A 16,094-nucleotide genomic window follows, 5' to 3' on the forward strand; every position below is an offset into this window, starting at 1 on the left:
ATAGCTTAAATGGCCTTTCAGAGTAAAAGAATACCAAATGCTCTCCTGTAAAATGTACACAAATCTTGTTGTGTAAGTAATATTAAGTCGTGCTGTTATGCTTCACTTCATATATTTGTGTATGCATTAGACAAAAAATATAATGAGGAGAGAATAACTTACATACAGGACAATATTGCTTTTGTTCTTGTTGTTTTAGTCAATTCTCTCTCAGTATGTAACATGACTTGACTCATGTAATTCAATGCATCTGCATAATAATAATTACAATTGCAGCATGCATCCACATGTGTATGTTTTCTTTTTGTTCCTTGTCTTAAATTATTAACACATGAAATATGAGTCTACAACCATGCTAGCTCCTCTGTGAGGAATCACTTTGACACATGCAAGAGACAAAGCTATAAAAGCCCATCACCACCACTGTGATAAAAAAAAAAATGGTGGCAGTTGAGGAAAAGTCAGGTGCTCACCAAAGTCAGTAGGATTCACAACATCTGTCTATAAAGCAAAAGTCAAAAAGACCCAATTAGAGGCAAAACAATTACACTTTTATTTTGAAAATCCTCTCCCCCAGTCAAAGTAAAGCCTGTGTGTTTCTACATGATGCTTCTTAAGTAAACATTAACCTTGTGTGCACACATCATTGTAAACCTGGGTAAACATTGTGTATCATTATCAGCTATCTTCATTACAGTGACTCACTGACATGATGGCAGGAAATAAATATTCTCTCTTGTTCTGTTTTAGTGTGCACTTATGCAGGCAAACACACATCCACACTCGCACATATACACAAACAGCTCCTGCACAATCAGTACATTCTAGTCTTTTATAAGTTAATTCATAATGAAGGTAGCAGGTTAAAGTGTTAAGGCCTCAACAAATTTTACATTTCAAAAATGGCTGGGAACAGATTACATCTGACATGACCTCAAAATCAGCGTGACGACATATAATATAACAATAATTGTTATTTTAAGGTTTTAAAACCAACTCTGTGAGGAATAAGTACATGACAAAGTAAATATTAGACATTGTGACGTCACTCAGCAACTTCGACATAATTTGCTGGGTAGAAGCCCTCCTTCCCTCCGCTCAGGACTCCTCGACACCAACCCTGGTCGTCCTCCTCCTCGACCTTCAAAAACACTTCACCTGCGATTAAAAGGCATTAAATGAGTCGTAACCACAGGTAATAAAAGCCCGTCAGCATCTTGCTTCTGTGACTCAACATGTTGCAAAACCTTATGTTTATCATGATACACATAGTCGTCATAAAAGTATTACCAACCACCTTAATGGGATTCATTATTTGACACCTTGACTATAGTATCTTATAGTTACACTAGAATAACATCCATCAGTCCAGTACCGCAGCAGATCTGAGTAAAAACACAACTCCATGATAAAGCCTTTGCAAAGATACCTTAAGAGGCTGTTCCGGCTGTGACCACTGGGTGCCTTAAATAAATCTAATCTCTTCTAAAATATAAAGCCTGAGCTATTTTTTGTATAAGAGTGTAAACGGATGTTTTGATAAATATTTTGAGAGTTATTTTATCATTTTCAGAGGGTGTATTTGCCAAATCTTACACACCGCACCTTTAAGTGTAGCTTTTTGTGTTTGCTGGATGTGAATAATACCAAAGCCACAAGTGCTGCTGATTTGGACTGGAATTGTAAAACATCTGTTGTCACTCTTGAATAAAAGGACATCACCATAATACAGCAAGATAAAGCAGTAAAACAGTAACAACAGTTAAAAAAAAAAACTCCCTAAGAGTCCATTTCATCCTTCAAAGCTACACCAGGAAACTCTGATTTAGATAAAAGAGGTGGCCTTCACACATTATATTTGAGCCTCAGTAAACAGAGATTCTGTCATGTATCATCAGTAAACTGCACACAGCACATTTCTGTTTACCAGCTCTGGCCTGTCATCGTTTTAGAGGGATGAGATGCATTTCTACCTTCCCACTCAGACTTATACTGATACAATAGTTGTTATTTTGTACACAAATCTCGCTCATGGTCACTATAACATTGAGAAAAACACAGTGTCGTCACGTCACACTTCATGTGTCACCTGCTTTAAAGGACAGCTCATCACCCTCCTCTCCCTCGTAGTCGTACAGAGCTCGCACCTTCACACCCCCAATCATCACACTAGCAGGAGAAGATGTTTAAACAATCAAAAACATATATAGACTTGAGTAACATGTACATTGCTCATTTAAAAAAAAAAAAAGGTACCATATATTGAAAGTAGGACACAGGATAACTTACGGTCGGCTCCCTTTTCTTTTCTGGTCTCTCTTCTTTCTGTTTAGCTTTTTTACTGGTGGGACCCATTCCTGATAGAAGAAGAGATAAAAGAGTGCGTTTCAAATTTATGAACAATTTCTCAGTGATAGAAAGTAACTAAGCACATTTACGAAGCAGCAGCAGTAGTGTAGTGTACTTTCCTCTAAATTAATTTAATATTTTCAGTTACTGGTTACTTTGCAGATTCAAATTAATAACATTCAATCAACAAATAAATGATGATGCATTAATATTGGTTAAGAACAGACTTTATTGATCACTGCGGTATAACTACTTTTACTTAAAGAAAAGATCTGTGCACCACTACACTTTGCTACAGCTAAAACAGCAAGATTAAGCACGTATTCACATAAGTTGAGGAGAATTTCATTTACGTTCTTGAAGACACACACAAAAAAAGTCTTGTTTCTGTCTTTAACAGCAAGAGAAACACTAATACATCGATGCTGCAAGGTTTCATAGAAATATAACAAGATTTATTTAAGAAGTGCCACCTTTAATATTGCAAAAAACCCTTACTCCAGGTAAGCATCATCTTTTCTTCTACTAAATACTGTATGTATGTACCATGCCATTGTTTGTTGTAATTTGGTTGTCCTGAGAGAGCATGCATTTTGTATTTTTTTCCTCTATATATTGGAGTGAAAGTTTGTAACGTACCTCAATCTTTGGCCAGTCGGTGGGCATGCCAGGACCGTGGTTGTTCCTCCACCATTTGACATCGTCCTGGTCACTGATGGACATCAGAGTGTGGTGGAGCTCACTGTACACCGCCTTCACACTGACACGAGGACACAGGGAGTCAGCTGGGTTGACACACACGCTATCCTCACACCCAATCACCGGATGGCTGCTCACCTCTCATTGTTGGTGATGTCGAGGTGTCTGTGGATGGAGAGGAAGGCCTGCTTCAGGAAGCTGATCCTCTTCCTCTCCTCCTCCTGTGACTGTTCAAAAATGGCCTCCATCTCTTCCATGTAGCGAGGGGTGTAGGACGTTGCATCCTCCAGCAGTTTTTCGTAGCGCTCTCTCATCTGCAGGCAGCTCAAAGAACAGTTTTAGGATGAAAAGTTGCCCCGTGCCTCCTTTGGGATTGCATCTACTGTGTTTCTTTAAAGGAGGACAATCTACACGTATAAATCATCTTGTCTTCTCTGCTTTTCCCATGCTGGGCTCCATAAACACAGAGCAGTGTAACAATAACACATCTCCATACAAGGGAATTGCTTGGAACAGAAATTTAAGGCTGGGGCTTGACTGAATAAATATCCCTGCACGCAGCAGGCCAACTAAGCTTTCTTGGAATGCAACATGTTCAACTCTGTCCTGAATAAGGAATTGTGAATTGAAATGAATGAAGCACTTAATCGACTTAAGTCAAGTGGTGCAGTGTGTTAACGTCCCTCCTCACCTTTTCTTTCTCCTCTGTGACCTTCTCCCTGGCACCTATGATTTTCTGCTTCTTCTCTGCACTCATTTCAGAGTTTTCATTGGCTTGTTTCTCCTTGTCGAGGGCTGTTTGCTCCCTCTGACAGGACTTGTGATACGCAACCCGGACCTTCTCCAGCTGTTGAGTACACAGTCATACACACATACATATTATTTGCTTAAATGAACAGTTTTACATTTTGGAGAATATGCTTATTAGCTGTCTTGCAGAGAATTAGATGAGAAGATCGATATAACTCTTATCTATCTGGCAATGTTGAAGCCACAGCCGGCAGCTGGTTAGCTTAGCTTAACACAAAACTGGAAAATAGGGAAAACGGCTACCTCTGCTCTGTCAAAAGGTAAAAATACAAGTGTGCCTACCAGCACCTCTTACGCTCACTAATTAGCATATATCTTGTTTGTTGAATTGGTATAAAAAACATGTAATTTTGCATAGCGTTAGATTTTACATTTAATGTTTCCATATGTTCATTATTCATTATGATTTTTATTTTTACATTCATTTTCATTGAAGTTAGTTAATTTAAAGGGCCAATTTCGCATTTTTGAATTTACAGTATTTGCTATCTTGATGAGAGTTGAAAATGAAGATTAACAGCATTCTCGTCTCTGAGAGTGCCATTATTTCTTCTCATCCAACTCTCTGCAAGAAAGCAAATACGTGTATTTTCCAAAATGTCAAACTGTTCCTTTAAAGTATGTTTTAAAACTATTGTTGCTGTGCACAACAGTTTATACTTGGCCTTTAAAAGTGTACTTCAAGATCCACTTTTTTCCAGATTTCGAGGTCATGTTGCCAAATTGGCAGAATCTGCTAACGAAGACCATGAGATGCAGTTGAAAGCTAGCAAGTGGACCTTGAGTAAAGATTTTATGCCAAACACGCCATTGGAACCATTTTCGCCCACACACACACGCAAACATGGATGAATGTAAATAAAAAATGTGCTGGACCTTCATCAACTTCTTGGACCAGGGTTTCTGCGCACGTGAAAAACTCGTGTCGTTTCCGTGGCTCTCCCTGAACCCGCAGAAGATTTTCTTTGGAAAGGCCTCCTTCTGCCAGGTCTTAACTCGATCCCCATCCTCTACAACGAGTGACTGGGAGATGGAGGAGTGGAGGGCAGACAGACGCTCAGTGGAGGTGAAGAAACACTGCCACGCCCTCATAAGGGAGCCATAAAGTGGTCCTGAGGAAGGAGAAAAGAGGCAAACTGAGAAATGACACAACAGAGAGCACAGAGGTGAGTCATGGGCCCGATAGAAAAATAATGACCTCCATTTGTCTACTTGAGAGTTTTAAACAAGCACAGATGCAGCCATTTCATAAGAATCAAGAAGTAATTCTAACTTAATGAGAGCTGACATGATCAAAAATGTCTGTTTTTAGGCCTCCTCATCATGCAGCTTCTCATACTCACTAGAATCCACGATGGACTTCCACTTGCTGCTCCACTGGCTGAGCTGCTGGGCGTACTGCTTCTCTACCTTTGCTCTCTCCATGAAGCACACCACAATGTCGTTGCAGGCCTGGTAGGACTGATCGGTTCGGTGCACTGTACGCACATAATTCCCCGGCTGGAAGGTGGGAAGATGGTGATGATATGTAAGAATAACAGGCCTGCAGAACTCAACCACACCAGGATGAGTCGTGCATTCACAAACACACACAAGCACTGTTTTGGATTAACCAACAATTAACTTGGGTGGTAATTTTTGATCAGAGTTGATCATAAATATAATCCTCACCATCCAGAAGCTCTGTTTCTTGGGATCCTCGGGCGGTTCTTTGGGAAGGCTCGCCATTATTTCTGTGTCAGAAAAACAAGAGATGGTTACTTTGTGTTTCACAAGAGAGTTGCTAGACTGGTTAAGATGCAAAACAAGTGCGGAAAGACAGCTTTTATTGGCAGACAGGTGACACTGATTATCATGCAACTGGTTGGACGTCTGAACGGTGTAATGAGCAGATTCAGCAGGCTGACTTCCTCATAAGCAGAGCTGTTCTCCCTGTACTGCAGGCATGTTTGAAAGGGAATAATTGGCAGCGGAAACCTTGCAGTGTGTGTGTTGCAGAGCTTATTGCCATAACAACATAGATGATTCTGACGAGGTGTTATTTACACCGTACAGTGCTTGGATACATCCAAACCCCCTGCGTGAGTAAGGGGAGTGTCGATGCAGTGGCAGACTGGAATTCACAGGGGTGGGATCTGCCAGCAGGAATAGAACAGCTGCTCCGGCATTCTTCCTGTTGCCTTCCCAAAATAAACAGCATGGAAAGGTCATCTTTCCCTTTGCTCTGACTAATACAAGGCCCATTAGTACCAACTGTCTCCCACTCTGACTCCGTCTGCCATTCGATTCAGAGATCATGACCACAAGAGCGCAACAGGGGCAGATTCCAGATTTGGCAAACAAGCGGAGATGCAGCATTTAAAGGGAATAAACTGTCCAGATAGCTGACATATTTGCACAGCATGTAGAGCAAAGCACAAGTGGGGGATACATTAGAAGGACAAGGCAGGTTGAACAAAAGAAAGGACATGCATGCAGAAACACGCAAAGGACGGCATCAAATTCAGGCCTATTTCTGTCTGGGCAACACATTGACACATTGCTGGCTGAGTAATATGAAAATGACTAACCACACCTCATCACAAGACTGAGCATGACTGAGAGTCAGGCTCATCCAGGACTTTGTTTCCTTCAGCCTTGCTGGTCTTATCTTCCTATTTTATCATTTTTTGCTTATTACAGTGGTAGTCCCCGAACTTAGTGTTTTTTTTACTTTATCCTCTGTCTAATTGTGTTATTGTCCATGCAGAGGAAAGGACGAGGTTCGAAACAGGACTCAACATCTCATCCTCTTTTTATCACACAGACATTCATATCAAAGTGTCCTAATGCTAAAAAACTCCATCCACAAGCCAGTAAGAAGCCAAGCGTGGCCACAGAGAAGTCATGCCTGGGAGAAACCAGCACTTACATTTCTCTCTGAATCACCAGTGATTACTCAAGTGACCACTTGTTACTGTAGTTCAAGGGCTTGCTGAGGATTTCTCTCCATTTCTCTGTCCGTCTCCCCCTCTCCCAGTGTGCCTCTCCTCCTCTAACACATGCCTCTCTCCCTCTCTCACTGACCCAATTTTCCCCTTGGCACTTAAAGTTACACACACACACACACACACACACGTTGTTGAAGTGGGCGTGAGACACAGAGACGATGCAAGCAAGCAGAAAGGGGAAAAAAATTAAACAAATCAGAGCATTTGCGTGGTGATCACTCCGCTGCTAATTGGCTTCAGGGCAAACACAAGGAGGAAGAAACTTACCTTGCTTGTTCTCCTCCCCCGTCAGATGTGATATTCTAGTTCACAGTCATTCCCGGTTGAACTCTTCTTCCTCTTTTCCTTCTGTTCCCTACTTTAACTCCATCCTTTGCCTTTTTAACTCACTGACTTCCTCCCTATCAGAGTGTTTAGCTCTTCTTTGGTTATCACCCTCTCACTTTCTCTCCACTCTGCCATCAGAAAAACAGCTGGAAGAATTCCCCTCCTTCTCTCTCCCTGCCCGTCCCTCCCTCTGTCTCTCTCAATATGGTGCTAATGAGATGCTGAACCCTCATTTTGACCACTCGCTGGTCACAGAATCGTGTCAGTGTGGCACAGAGTCATGTGAGCTTATTAGTGAGTGTGTGTGACAGCAGCAAGGGGGGGTCCCATGAACTGCCACATTCACCCTGTGCCCCTTTGTGACCTGCTTTTCTCTCTGTGGTCAGGCCTAGAAAGAGAGTACAGTATGTTCACCCACACACTGTTTACTTATTCTGGGCTTTACTCTTCTGGATATTAGCCAGAAGTTAAAGGAAAACACTAGTGTCGTCCACAGTTCACTTACTATTGCCTCTGTCTGGTTTATATTTCAGTCTTTCTGTGATAAATGCTGGATATAACCAGACCACTAATTTTAACAGCTCATCCAGAGCCAGAGTATCTCAAAGACCACTATGACCACCCACCACACAAGAGATATTATTTATAACTTGAAGTTGCAGAGGCTTAATATCAACTCTGATGTGTGGTCTGTTTTTATGATACCAGACACTGAAAGAAGTTGCCTTTAAATGTAAAAAAAATAATAATAAATGCTTTAATTTAAAAAAGGGCAAATTGCATCTTAAGTGAAACTTTACAGTGTAATTTCTTCTTAATCATTTTAGAAATAATTTTTGGTACTTTATTGATGATAATCCATGTATTAATTTGCTGGTGTTATGATGTCACTTTGCATCTCTGCATCTTTACTCTTTTTACATCAAAGACTACAGTGGGAATACTGTAGGTAATGGACTGACAGTTTGTCACTCCAGTATGAGTTATTCTATGTGCCCCCTCTCACAATGTCAGCTTGACTAAAACTAAGGTGACTTATCTTTGAGCGTAACATTTATTCCAGGGGGGATGTTAGGTGACATTAAACCCCACCTAATTCACTAAAGTTTGTATTTAACTACACCCTGGTAGTGTCTAAGCCTTGGAGATAGATTCTACGTTATGTGTCCAGGTTCGAGGTGCTCACAGGAAGGAGAAAAACATTTTAAAATTTCAGGAGCAACATCAGTTTCCAGAATCAGTGTCCTTGTTTACTCAGCTTCCACTGAAGAAGAAGAAGAAATTAACAAATTGAAGGAGAAACCTGATTGAATGAGACAAATGAGACACTTTGGTCTGGCATGTCAAACGGCATTCTCCTCCACCATCATCAAATCACTGAATGAGGGAATATGTTTCGGAAGAATGGTGTACATCCCTGCAGTGTTTTTCTCTGTGGAAGTGAAAGCCAAAGTGGCAGCTTGTGGCTTCAACCCCACAGAGGAAAACAAGGTCTGACATCTGTAATTTTGGTAACTATGAGCAGACGCCAACTAGAGAAATTCAAAGAGGGGAGAACTTGGACAAGTGGCACAGACTTTAAAAAGCAACATTATGTTTACAATTTTCTACCATGAACCTTAAACTGGCCACCATGCTAGCAAACAATCTCACATTCGTCTTCTTCCAAGTTGTTTTCCATTGTTTTGTTTTTTTTAATGCCTTGCAGGCATCTCTCTGTTTGCTGCATGAATGCAGCCACTGCTTGCTTTGAATTAAGCCATCTCATCTTCTCCCTCCCCGTGAGCTCCACTCTTTTGTCCTATTAGCTCACAGAGCCTGATGGGAAAATAATCCTGGACCCGAAAACAATGTTGTGTTCAACCACCGCAGGGCTGAGACGAGTTGCTGCCAAATGACTCAATTCAAACACAGCACTTTAAATTGGATCATTATGTGAAGAGGGAATCCAAGGAGAAATGAGAATCAGGACAGGGCCATAGTTTATTTTATCATTTATTTCAACACCTTAGTTGTACCTCTATCATATAGTTTATCAGTATACACTGTATTTTATTTAAAGCAAAACTTTATATATATATATATATACTGTATATTTATATATATACCTTTTATCTCTGCATATTTATGCTCATACTGTATGTAGTCATATTCATTATGCATTTCACTAGACCTAAAATACTCTTTTAAATCATAGTATGTAATGCTTTCTACACTACTGCTCAGTCCTTTCACTTCTCTGAATAGTCCATCATGAGATAGCATTGAGGCAACTCAGCATGAGAATATAGTGTCATAATTTTAAACTCACATAGAGAGAATAAGAGAGAATTAACTAACGTGTGTCAGCTTCACTGGGGTCACCACAGGGCGAGCAGTATAGAAAGCATTTACAGAAAACCCAAAGTGAAACATAAACAAAACAAAGCCTGAAAGAATTTGTCCACACTATTTGGAAGACAGAGATTCTTAAAAATGTTTACATACTTAATATAATTATCTTTATTATACTATATTTTTATCATTGTCATCATCATCATTACATATAGATCTATAAATGATGTGTTTTTGCCTTACAGTTCAATTCACTGCAGGGAATGGCTAAACTGGTGTTTAAAAAATCCAGGGCATTTTGTTCACCTCAATGTAACACATACAGTATTTACCTTAAATTTATCGCTCTGAAAAAACCTTTTGAGACGTGGGTCAGAGTATTTCTTTTTGAGGGTTAATGTGTGGAACAGTGAAACATTGGGATTGTCAACTAGTGAGAAAAAAAACTATATTTTCTGACCATTATAAATATGTTTTGGAAAAGGCATTAGAAAGAGAAAGGTGTAGGTCAGGGAAAGCATTTGGCCACCAACGCAGGCTGACGAACACTCACGCACAAAATCAGACACACAGACTCACAGAGGCTGAAGGTTGAGGAAGTCAGGCAGACAGAGAAGCAGTAAGAAGCCCTTTTTGATCACTGCACCTGCTGTTTGAGAGAGAGCGGTCAATGTTATGGCATCGAAGAGGATGGATCCATCCCTTGACCTGTGCTAAGGCCATAAACACCAACAAAGTCTAAGAAAAGATGATTTGCAGTTTGAAATAACCCGCAAACCCTTTTCAATTTCTCTCCAATATTTCCTCTCCTTTCTATAGAATAATCAGGAAAATAATAAAAGGTCATTTCACAACAATATTTTTTCAATATTTGTATGTCTGCATTCTGCACAACTTGAACTCAACAGTTATAAATACCCTGACCAGTTTGAAATGAATGATTGCGATCAGCACTTAGTACAAAACAAATGGTTCTACTAATAGTGAATCCTGTTTAACATGTAAGATATATTTAGTGCTCGCAAAGTACATACATACAAAGCTTATTGGGGCATCCTTTGGGGGAATATGGCAAATATATAAAAAGAATACTACTGTTGTCTACCATTTTCTTCTATCATCATTTACAATAAAAACTCTCTCTCATACTCCACAATTCACAGCCATTTGATACTCTGATCTGCTTAAAGCTACAAAACTGATGTTAGGATGTGACAGTAACATTTTATTGGGATTTACTGTTAAAGCAGCAACTTTTAAACTTTTCTTTGAACTCAAGTTTTCTCAGTGCTGCTGAGCAGCAGATGGTGTGAGAATCCATCTGTCAGTGTGTGTGAGAGAATGTGTGTGTGTGTGTGTATGTGTTTGACTTTTATAGCACAAAATGGTGTGTTAATTAAATGCCTGTCCATCAAAAGTTTTATGGTATATTTTCAGCTGAAGAGCATCATTTTCATGTTATATTCTTAATTTCTTCAAACCCTTTCTTGACAAATAGGCATTTCATAAATTTCATAACAGTATTCTCTATGCGTATAGCAAATCTGCAAGAAAATACCCCCCCCCCCACATCCAGCCCTTAGTCTTATTTCAACACAACCTGTTGATGTCCACTGTTCTCCTCTTGCACATCTTCTGTTATTTTTCATCTTTGTCAATTTGTGTCCCTCCCTTTATTTCATCTTTGATCACCCCATCACTCTCTCAGTCTGTGTCTCGGGGAGAAGAAGTAACATGCAAAGGAGAGGAGAGCCGCCTGGGGAGAGAAGGAGGGCAAATGAAAGAATAAGAATGGGCGTAAATGAAATAAAGATGGAGCAAACTAAATAAGGTTGATTAAACAGGTTAATAAAGAGAAAATGATGGCGGGAAGGTGAGATAACTCATCAAATTATACACATCTAATGAACCAGAAGGGGATGGTCCTGCTAACTTGTATGGAAGGAATGAGACACTTTGACTTTCCTTCACCATCCGGTGCTTCCTTTTTGACCTTTTGACCCCGTTGCCTCTACATGATCCATAGTCTATTTGTCCTCCCTCACCTGTCAGTGAGTTTCTTCAGCGCCCTCTCGATGTTCATTCTGTGTCCCACACGTGTCACTCCCAGGTCCAAGAAGTCATCCTTAGTGAGCGAAGGTAGATGTGATCCATCTATCTCATTGTCTATGAAACGCTCTCTGTGTTCACCCAGGTTTAGGTAAGCCAACCAGTCAGCCACATCGAACTTGGTCCAGTATGGCAGGGGTTTGACAGCGAAGGGTTTGGCTGGTGGAGGAGGGGTGAGATGGGGATAGTTGAGGCAGGATGGGCTGGGGGGCAAGTGCATGGGAGAGGAGGCTCCAGAGAGAAAATGGGTTGGGGAGAGTGAGCGGGAGACAAGCAGGGGGTTTGCACTTGGCACAGCAGATGGGGAGAACAGTGGAGGAGTTGAAGACTTGTAAGCATCCCCAAGAGGAAGGCCGGGAGAAGGAGGAGTGAGGGGACCGGGGAAGTCAAAGGGGTTGCTGTAGACAGGTGTACTAGGGAGGATGGGGAGAGAGGAGGGTCTGGGAGGGGTGGGGTTCGGCTGTTCAGTGTTATAGATAAGGGGGCTGGGAGCCCGGCGCCGGGAGACTGAAGACCGCATCTCCTTAGAGGGAGCACACTGAAAATCAAAAGTCTGTCTGCGCATCTTGGAACGATGCTTCGGTGACGTTGGGTATGGGCAGTAGGTTGGGGAATGGGGAGAGTGTGAATGAACTGGGGAGGAAGGTATCTGTGGGGAAGGCGAGCGGGTCCAGTTGCGCTGAATGGGGGCTTGAGGGGAAGGGGAGACAGAGGGTGTGGCGGACAGATTTGGTGTCAGGATCTGACGATGCTGTGGGGAAGAGGTGGGTAATGGCGAGGTGGAGCGGCCGGTAGGGGGGCTGTGAAATGCATCAGTATAATCCGCCGAATACCTGAAAGACACACAAACCTCTAGTTAATAGACATGCAAACTTTTCTTCTAATATCAAGAGCTGGCTGATGAAGGCAAACAAACCTATGCATGGTAGGTGACTTTGGAGTGTGGCTCCAGTCATCCATGCTCTTGATGCTACTCATCTGTTGCAGCTTAGAGCTTAGCTCATTGATGATGCTGGCCTTCACACCTGAAAGAGGTGAGTGAAGTCTGCGACCGTCCAAAACCATACCGTCTCTCTGCACTCCACCTCCACCGAGTTCATGCTCCCCGACCTCAACCCAGCCCACTGACCGAGTCTCCATGGGCCTCTCTAAGCAGGCAGCCAGAGTGGAGCTGAAACCATCATCCATTTTGGATCGACTCTGCTTGTACTTCCTTTCATCTGCGAGAGTTCCATCTAACCTGGCATCTTCTGGGTTGCTCTGTCTCTGCAACTGCAAAGGAGCAGGATTGGTGCTGTTCTGCCTACGTAGTGCTACAGATGGGCCCCTCCCTCCCCCTTCTTTGTAATGACTCATCTTTGGAAACACAGGATTTGCCAGTTTGGCGCTGTGCACCTCAAATGTTTGCCCACCTGAGTAGGTTGTGCAAGGATCCTGATGCTCACCTCCTCTCTCTCCCTCTCCTCCTCGCCCATCTCCGATCCCTCCCCTCTCTCCTCTCAGCCCACTCAATCCCAGCATTTCTAAATGGTGATCGCTACTGCTGTGACTATCCAGCTCCTCAATCCCAGAATCCACCACTGCATCTTGCCAGTCTCCACTCTTGGGTATAATAGTAGGGTGATGAGTGTGGTCAGCAGCTTTACCTCCTGTGCTTAGGCTAGCCTTGGGCCCCACCATTGTCATGCTGTAGTCAGAAGATGAGTGTAAGATTGTGGTGGTGGAGGCGGTGGCAGCGGCTCCTGTGGTTGTGGTAGCATAGGTCATGGTTGAGGTGAGGGGGGCTGTGCCTCTGTCCTGGGCCGGGGTGTGACCACCTACAGAGGGGTCGTTGGAGCTGCTGTAATATGGGTGAGAATGGGACATGGGCTGGGGTCTGTGTAGTGACACGGCGGGCAAAGCTGCAGCAGAGGTGGTGGCGGTGGTGGAGGAAGGGGGAAATATCTGTGGGGATGAATAAGATGGAGAGAGAGCTGACTGAGTGAGGTTGGCCACCTCGCTGTCGTATGAAGTAAGGCTGGAGGCTGCAGAGTCACCACCCTGTGGAGAGGGTTGGGGTGCGTTTGAGGACTTAGAAGATGGAAGAGGGGGTGGTGGAGGTGGAGGAACACCAGCAGAGTGTTGACTCTGGTGTTGATGCTGCCGAGGAAACTCCTGGCCTCTCTCGTTCTTACCATTAGCAAATTGTAGAGGAGGGGGCAAAGGATCTGCAAAGACAAACTCATCATCTGCATCTATTGAGGGAGCTGGTGGAGGGAGAACCATCAGTCCTAGACCTCCACCTGCCCCAGCTCTTGCTTCTCCCATGGCTTCATGTGTCTGTGCAGGGGCTGTGGGGACTGTGTACTGAGGAATGTAGCTGGTGTTGGGAGTGTTTTCCATCTGTAGAAAGGAGGGTCTGCGGGGTGCAGGTTGGGCTGGCGGAGGAGGCGGCTGCACGGGTGGAGTAGGTCTGCTGTCGTACATCTCCTTTTCTCTTTCTCTCTCCCTGGGGCTCTGTGGGTAATACTGGGTTGAATATTGACTGGTTCTGTCCTCTGAAAAGCGAACTCTAAGACCCTCCCTGGGTCCTCCCTCCTTTTCCCTCTCCATCCTCTCCCCACCTCCTCCTCCCAAACGCAGAATCCTCGGTGATTGTGGCCGGCTCAGAGATGCAGGCGAGGTGGTGGCTGTGGGGGAGCTTAAGTGGAGGGACACTGGGGAAGTGTAGGCCGATTGTGTAGGGGTTGCAAAAAGGGAAGGAGTTGGCGTCTGAACAGGGGTGGGGAATGATCCTACTGTGGACAGCTGCCGACCAAAGTGTCTCTCCTCTCTACGTGTCCTGCGATCATCCTTTAGGGCCCTCTCTCTTGCAGCCAGGGCCAGGCCAAGAGGAGATGAGGGGTCCAGAACTTTCCCTGTAAGGGGATGGATGAAGGTAGTAGCGTGCTGGGTACCGTACATTGAGGGAGCTGACTTGGGCTGGCCATCTTGACTGAGGATAGGCGAAGAATACTCAGGCAGGCCAAACGCTGGGGGCATGCTGCTGGAGTAACTGACATAGCTGTCTCCAGAGAACATGCCCTCATCTATAGACTTGGAGGGCCGTAGACGAGGAGTGGGCACTTCCATTTGTGAGCCCTGTAAAGGCTGAATTCTTGCCCCCAATGCTCCTCCTTCTTCCCCTGCTCCTCCTCCTGCCTCTCCTTGAATGTCCTCCTCAGATGAGAGGAAGAAAGAAGCACTCTTTCTTCTCATATCTCGGAAACGTTCCCTTTCCCTGCGTGCCCCTCCTCCACCGTGAGCTGATCCGAATGTCGAACTGTAATCCAAGTTATCCAGGTTTTGCTGCGAGGAAACCGAAGGGGCAACAGTTGATGAAGGCAAGGACGTGGAAGTAGGGGGTTGAGGGGTGAGTGGTGAGGGTAGACTGGTGTTGGGGCTGTCTGAGGTCGCATCTGCTGAGGTGTGGTCTTCTGCATCCTGGGAGGGTTCAGCTTCCATGCTGCTACCCTGGCTGCTTCGGCCACTGCTGCTGGTGGAGGGTGCTTTGACAATGATGGTGGGGATAGGAATGGAGCTTTTCTCTTTGGCTGCACCTCCTTTTCCTCTGTGTTGTCTCAGCCCATCTTCCACTTTTGACTGCTTCATCAGAGCACCTCGACCACCTCTCCTGGCTGCCCCCCTGGCAACCCCTCCACCCTGATCACGGTTAGCCATTTGCGGGTGTTGTTGTGGCACTTGTTGGGCCTTAGGCTTAGCACTTGTGGGTGGTGTAGCGCTGCTGTAGCCTCGCCTCAACCCTCCCATCTTGCCACCACCTCTCCTGGGTGCCTCTGGCTCTCGGACAACCAATCCCTCCGATTGTCTGCGGAGAGTGGGGACCATGACCTGCTGGTTCATCCCACCAGGTGCTCCCCTATCCCAGCCTGCTTGAGTAGGATGACCTGGCTGTGAGTGGAGCTGATAGTGAGCTTGAGATACAGGAGGTATGGGCATTGCAGGCCCTCTCCCAGGATGAGGGCCTGCGGATAAAGGAGGTTCTGGGGCAGATGTGTTAGGGGGTGGGGGGATTTCTTCTGGTCCCGGAACTGACAGGCTGCGAGCCAGCTTCATAGCAGGTGGGTGAAGGTACTGTCTTTCCTCTTCTGCTACACCTGAAAATAAGGAAATAGGTGGTTACAAACAGGTACTTGAAAAGAAACATATATTGAGCAGACAGAAATGTCTCAATGTTAAGTGCCGTTACCAATAGATTTTTGACGCATCATGACTGCATGCTGACCATGGCCCGGTTGAAAATGAGCTTGGTTGTAGCCAAAACCTGATCCATGCTGCACCACACTTACTGCTGACTGCTGCTCATAAGGTTGCTTCAGGTGGCGAAACGCAAGATAATTTGAAAGGAAGGACAGAGTAAAGAGAGGAGAGGAAACATTTACTCACATATAATCAAATCAAACTTACATAGACTGTTAAGCTGATACTGACATGATA

General features: G+C 44.0%; 2 protein-coding genes across 3 annotated transcripts in view; both read right to left on the bottom strand.

The window, feature by feature from the left end:
• Positions 1-529: 529 nt before the first annotated feature.
• Positions 530-7,325, bottom strand: LOC139220070 (protein kinase C and casein kinase II substrate protein 3-like). Of its 2 annotated transcripts, none has more exons than XM_070852130.1 (10): positions 7,116-7,325; positions 5,530-5,591; positions 5,202-5,358; positions 4,735-4,970; positions 3,740-3,895; positions 3,187-3,362; positions 2,989-3,109; positions 2,290-2,357; positions 2,090-2,169; positions 530-1,158 (listed from the first exon to the last, which is right to left on the bottom strand). In XM_070852130.1, the coding sequence occupies exons 2-10, from the start codon at positions 5,584-5,586 to the stop codon at positions 1,046-1,048; spliced, it is 1,164 nt and encodes a 387-aa protein (XP_070708231.1). In that variant the 5' UTR covers positions 5,587-5,591; positions 7,116-7,325; the 3' UTR covers positions 530-1,045. The 2 variants fall into 2 exon arrangements, with proteins under 2 accessions (XP_070708231.1, XP_070708232.1); XM_070852131.1 differs by lacking the exon at positions 7,116-7,325 and adding an exon at positions 6,770-6,915.
• Positions 7,326-11,213: 3,888 nt separating this feature from the next.
• The window catches only part of LOC139219717 (SH3 and multiple ankyrin repeat domains protein 1-like), a 30,742-nt gene continuing 25,861 nt past the window's right edge, over positions 11,214-16,094 (bottom strand). Inside the window, exons 23-26 of the mRNA XM_070851653.1 lie at positions 15,847-15,970; positions 12,535-15,754; positions 11,555-12,451; positions 11,214-11,265 (exon numbers count right to left, since the gene is read on the bottom strand). Coding sequence (XP_070707754.1) covers positions 11,214-11,265; positions 11,555-12,451; positions 12,535-15,754; positions 15,847-15,970 — 4,293 coding nt within the window. The remainder of the gene's footprint in view (positions 11,266-11,554; positions 12,452-12,534; positions 15,755-15,846; positions 15,971-16,094) is intronic.

This window comes from Pempheris klunzingeri, chromosome 20 (genome assembly GCF_042242105.1).
Source record: "Pempheris klunzingeri isolate RE-2024b chromosome 20, fPemKlu1.hap1, whole genome shotgun sequence".
Classification (NCBI taxonomy): domain Eukaryota; kingdom Metazoa; phylum Chordata; class Actinopteri; order Acropomatiformes; family Pempheridae; genus Pempheris; species Pempheris klunzingeri.

What these genes read in the sequence shown, in the direction of transcription:
- LOC139220070 (XM_070852130.1), bottom strand. Translation starts at nt 5,586, where the DNA reads ATGGCGAGCCTTCCCAAAGAACCGCCCGAGGATCCCAAGAAACAGAGC. An exon ending in AGAAACAGAGCTTCTGGATG is followed by an intron (nt 5,359 to 5,529) that starts GTGAGGATTATA and finishes CCCACCTTCCAG; the next exon opens with CCGGGGAATTATGTGCGTAC. An exon ending in CCGACTGGCCAAAGATTGAG is followed by an intron (nt 2,358 to 2,988) that starts GTACGTTACAAA and finishes TTCTTCTATCAG; the next exon opens with GAATGGGTCCCACCAGTAAA.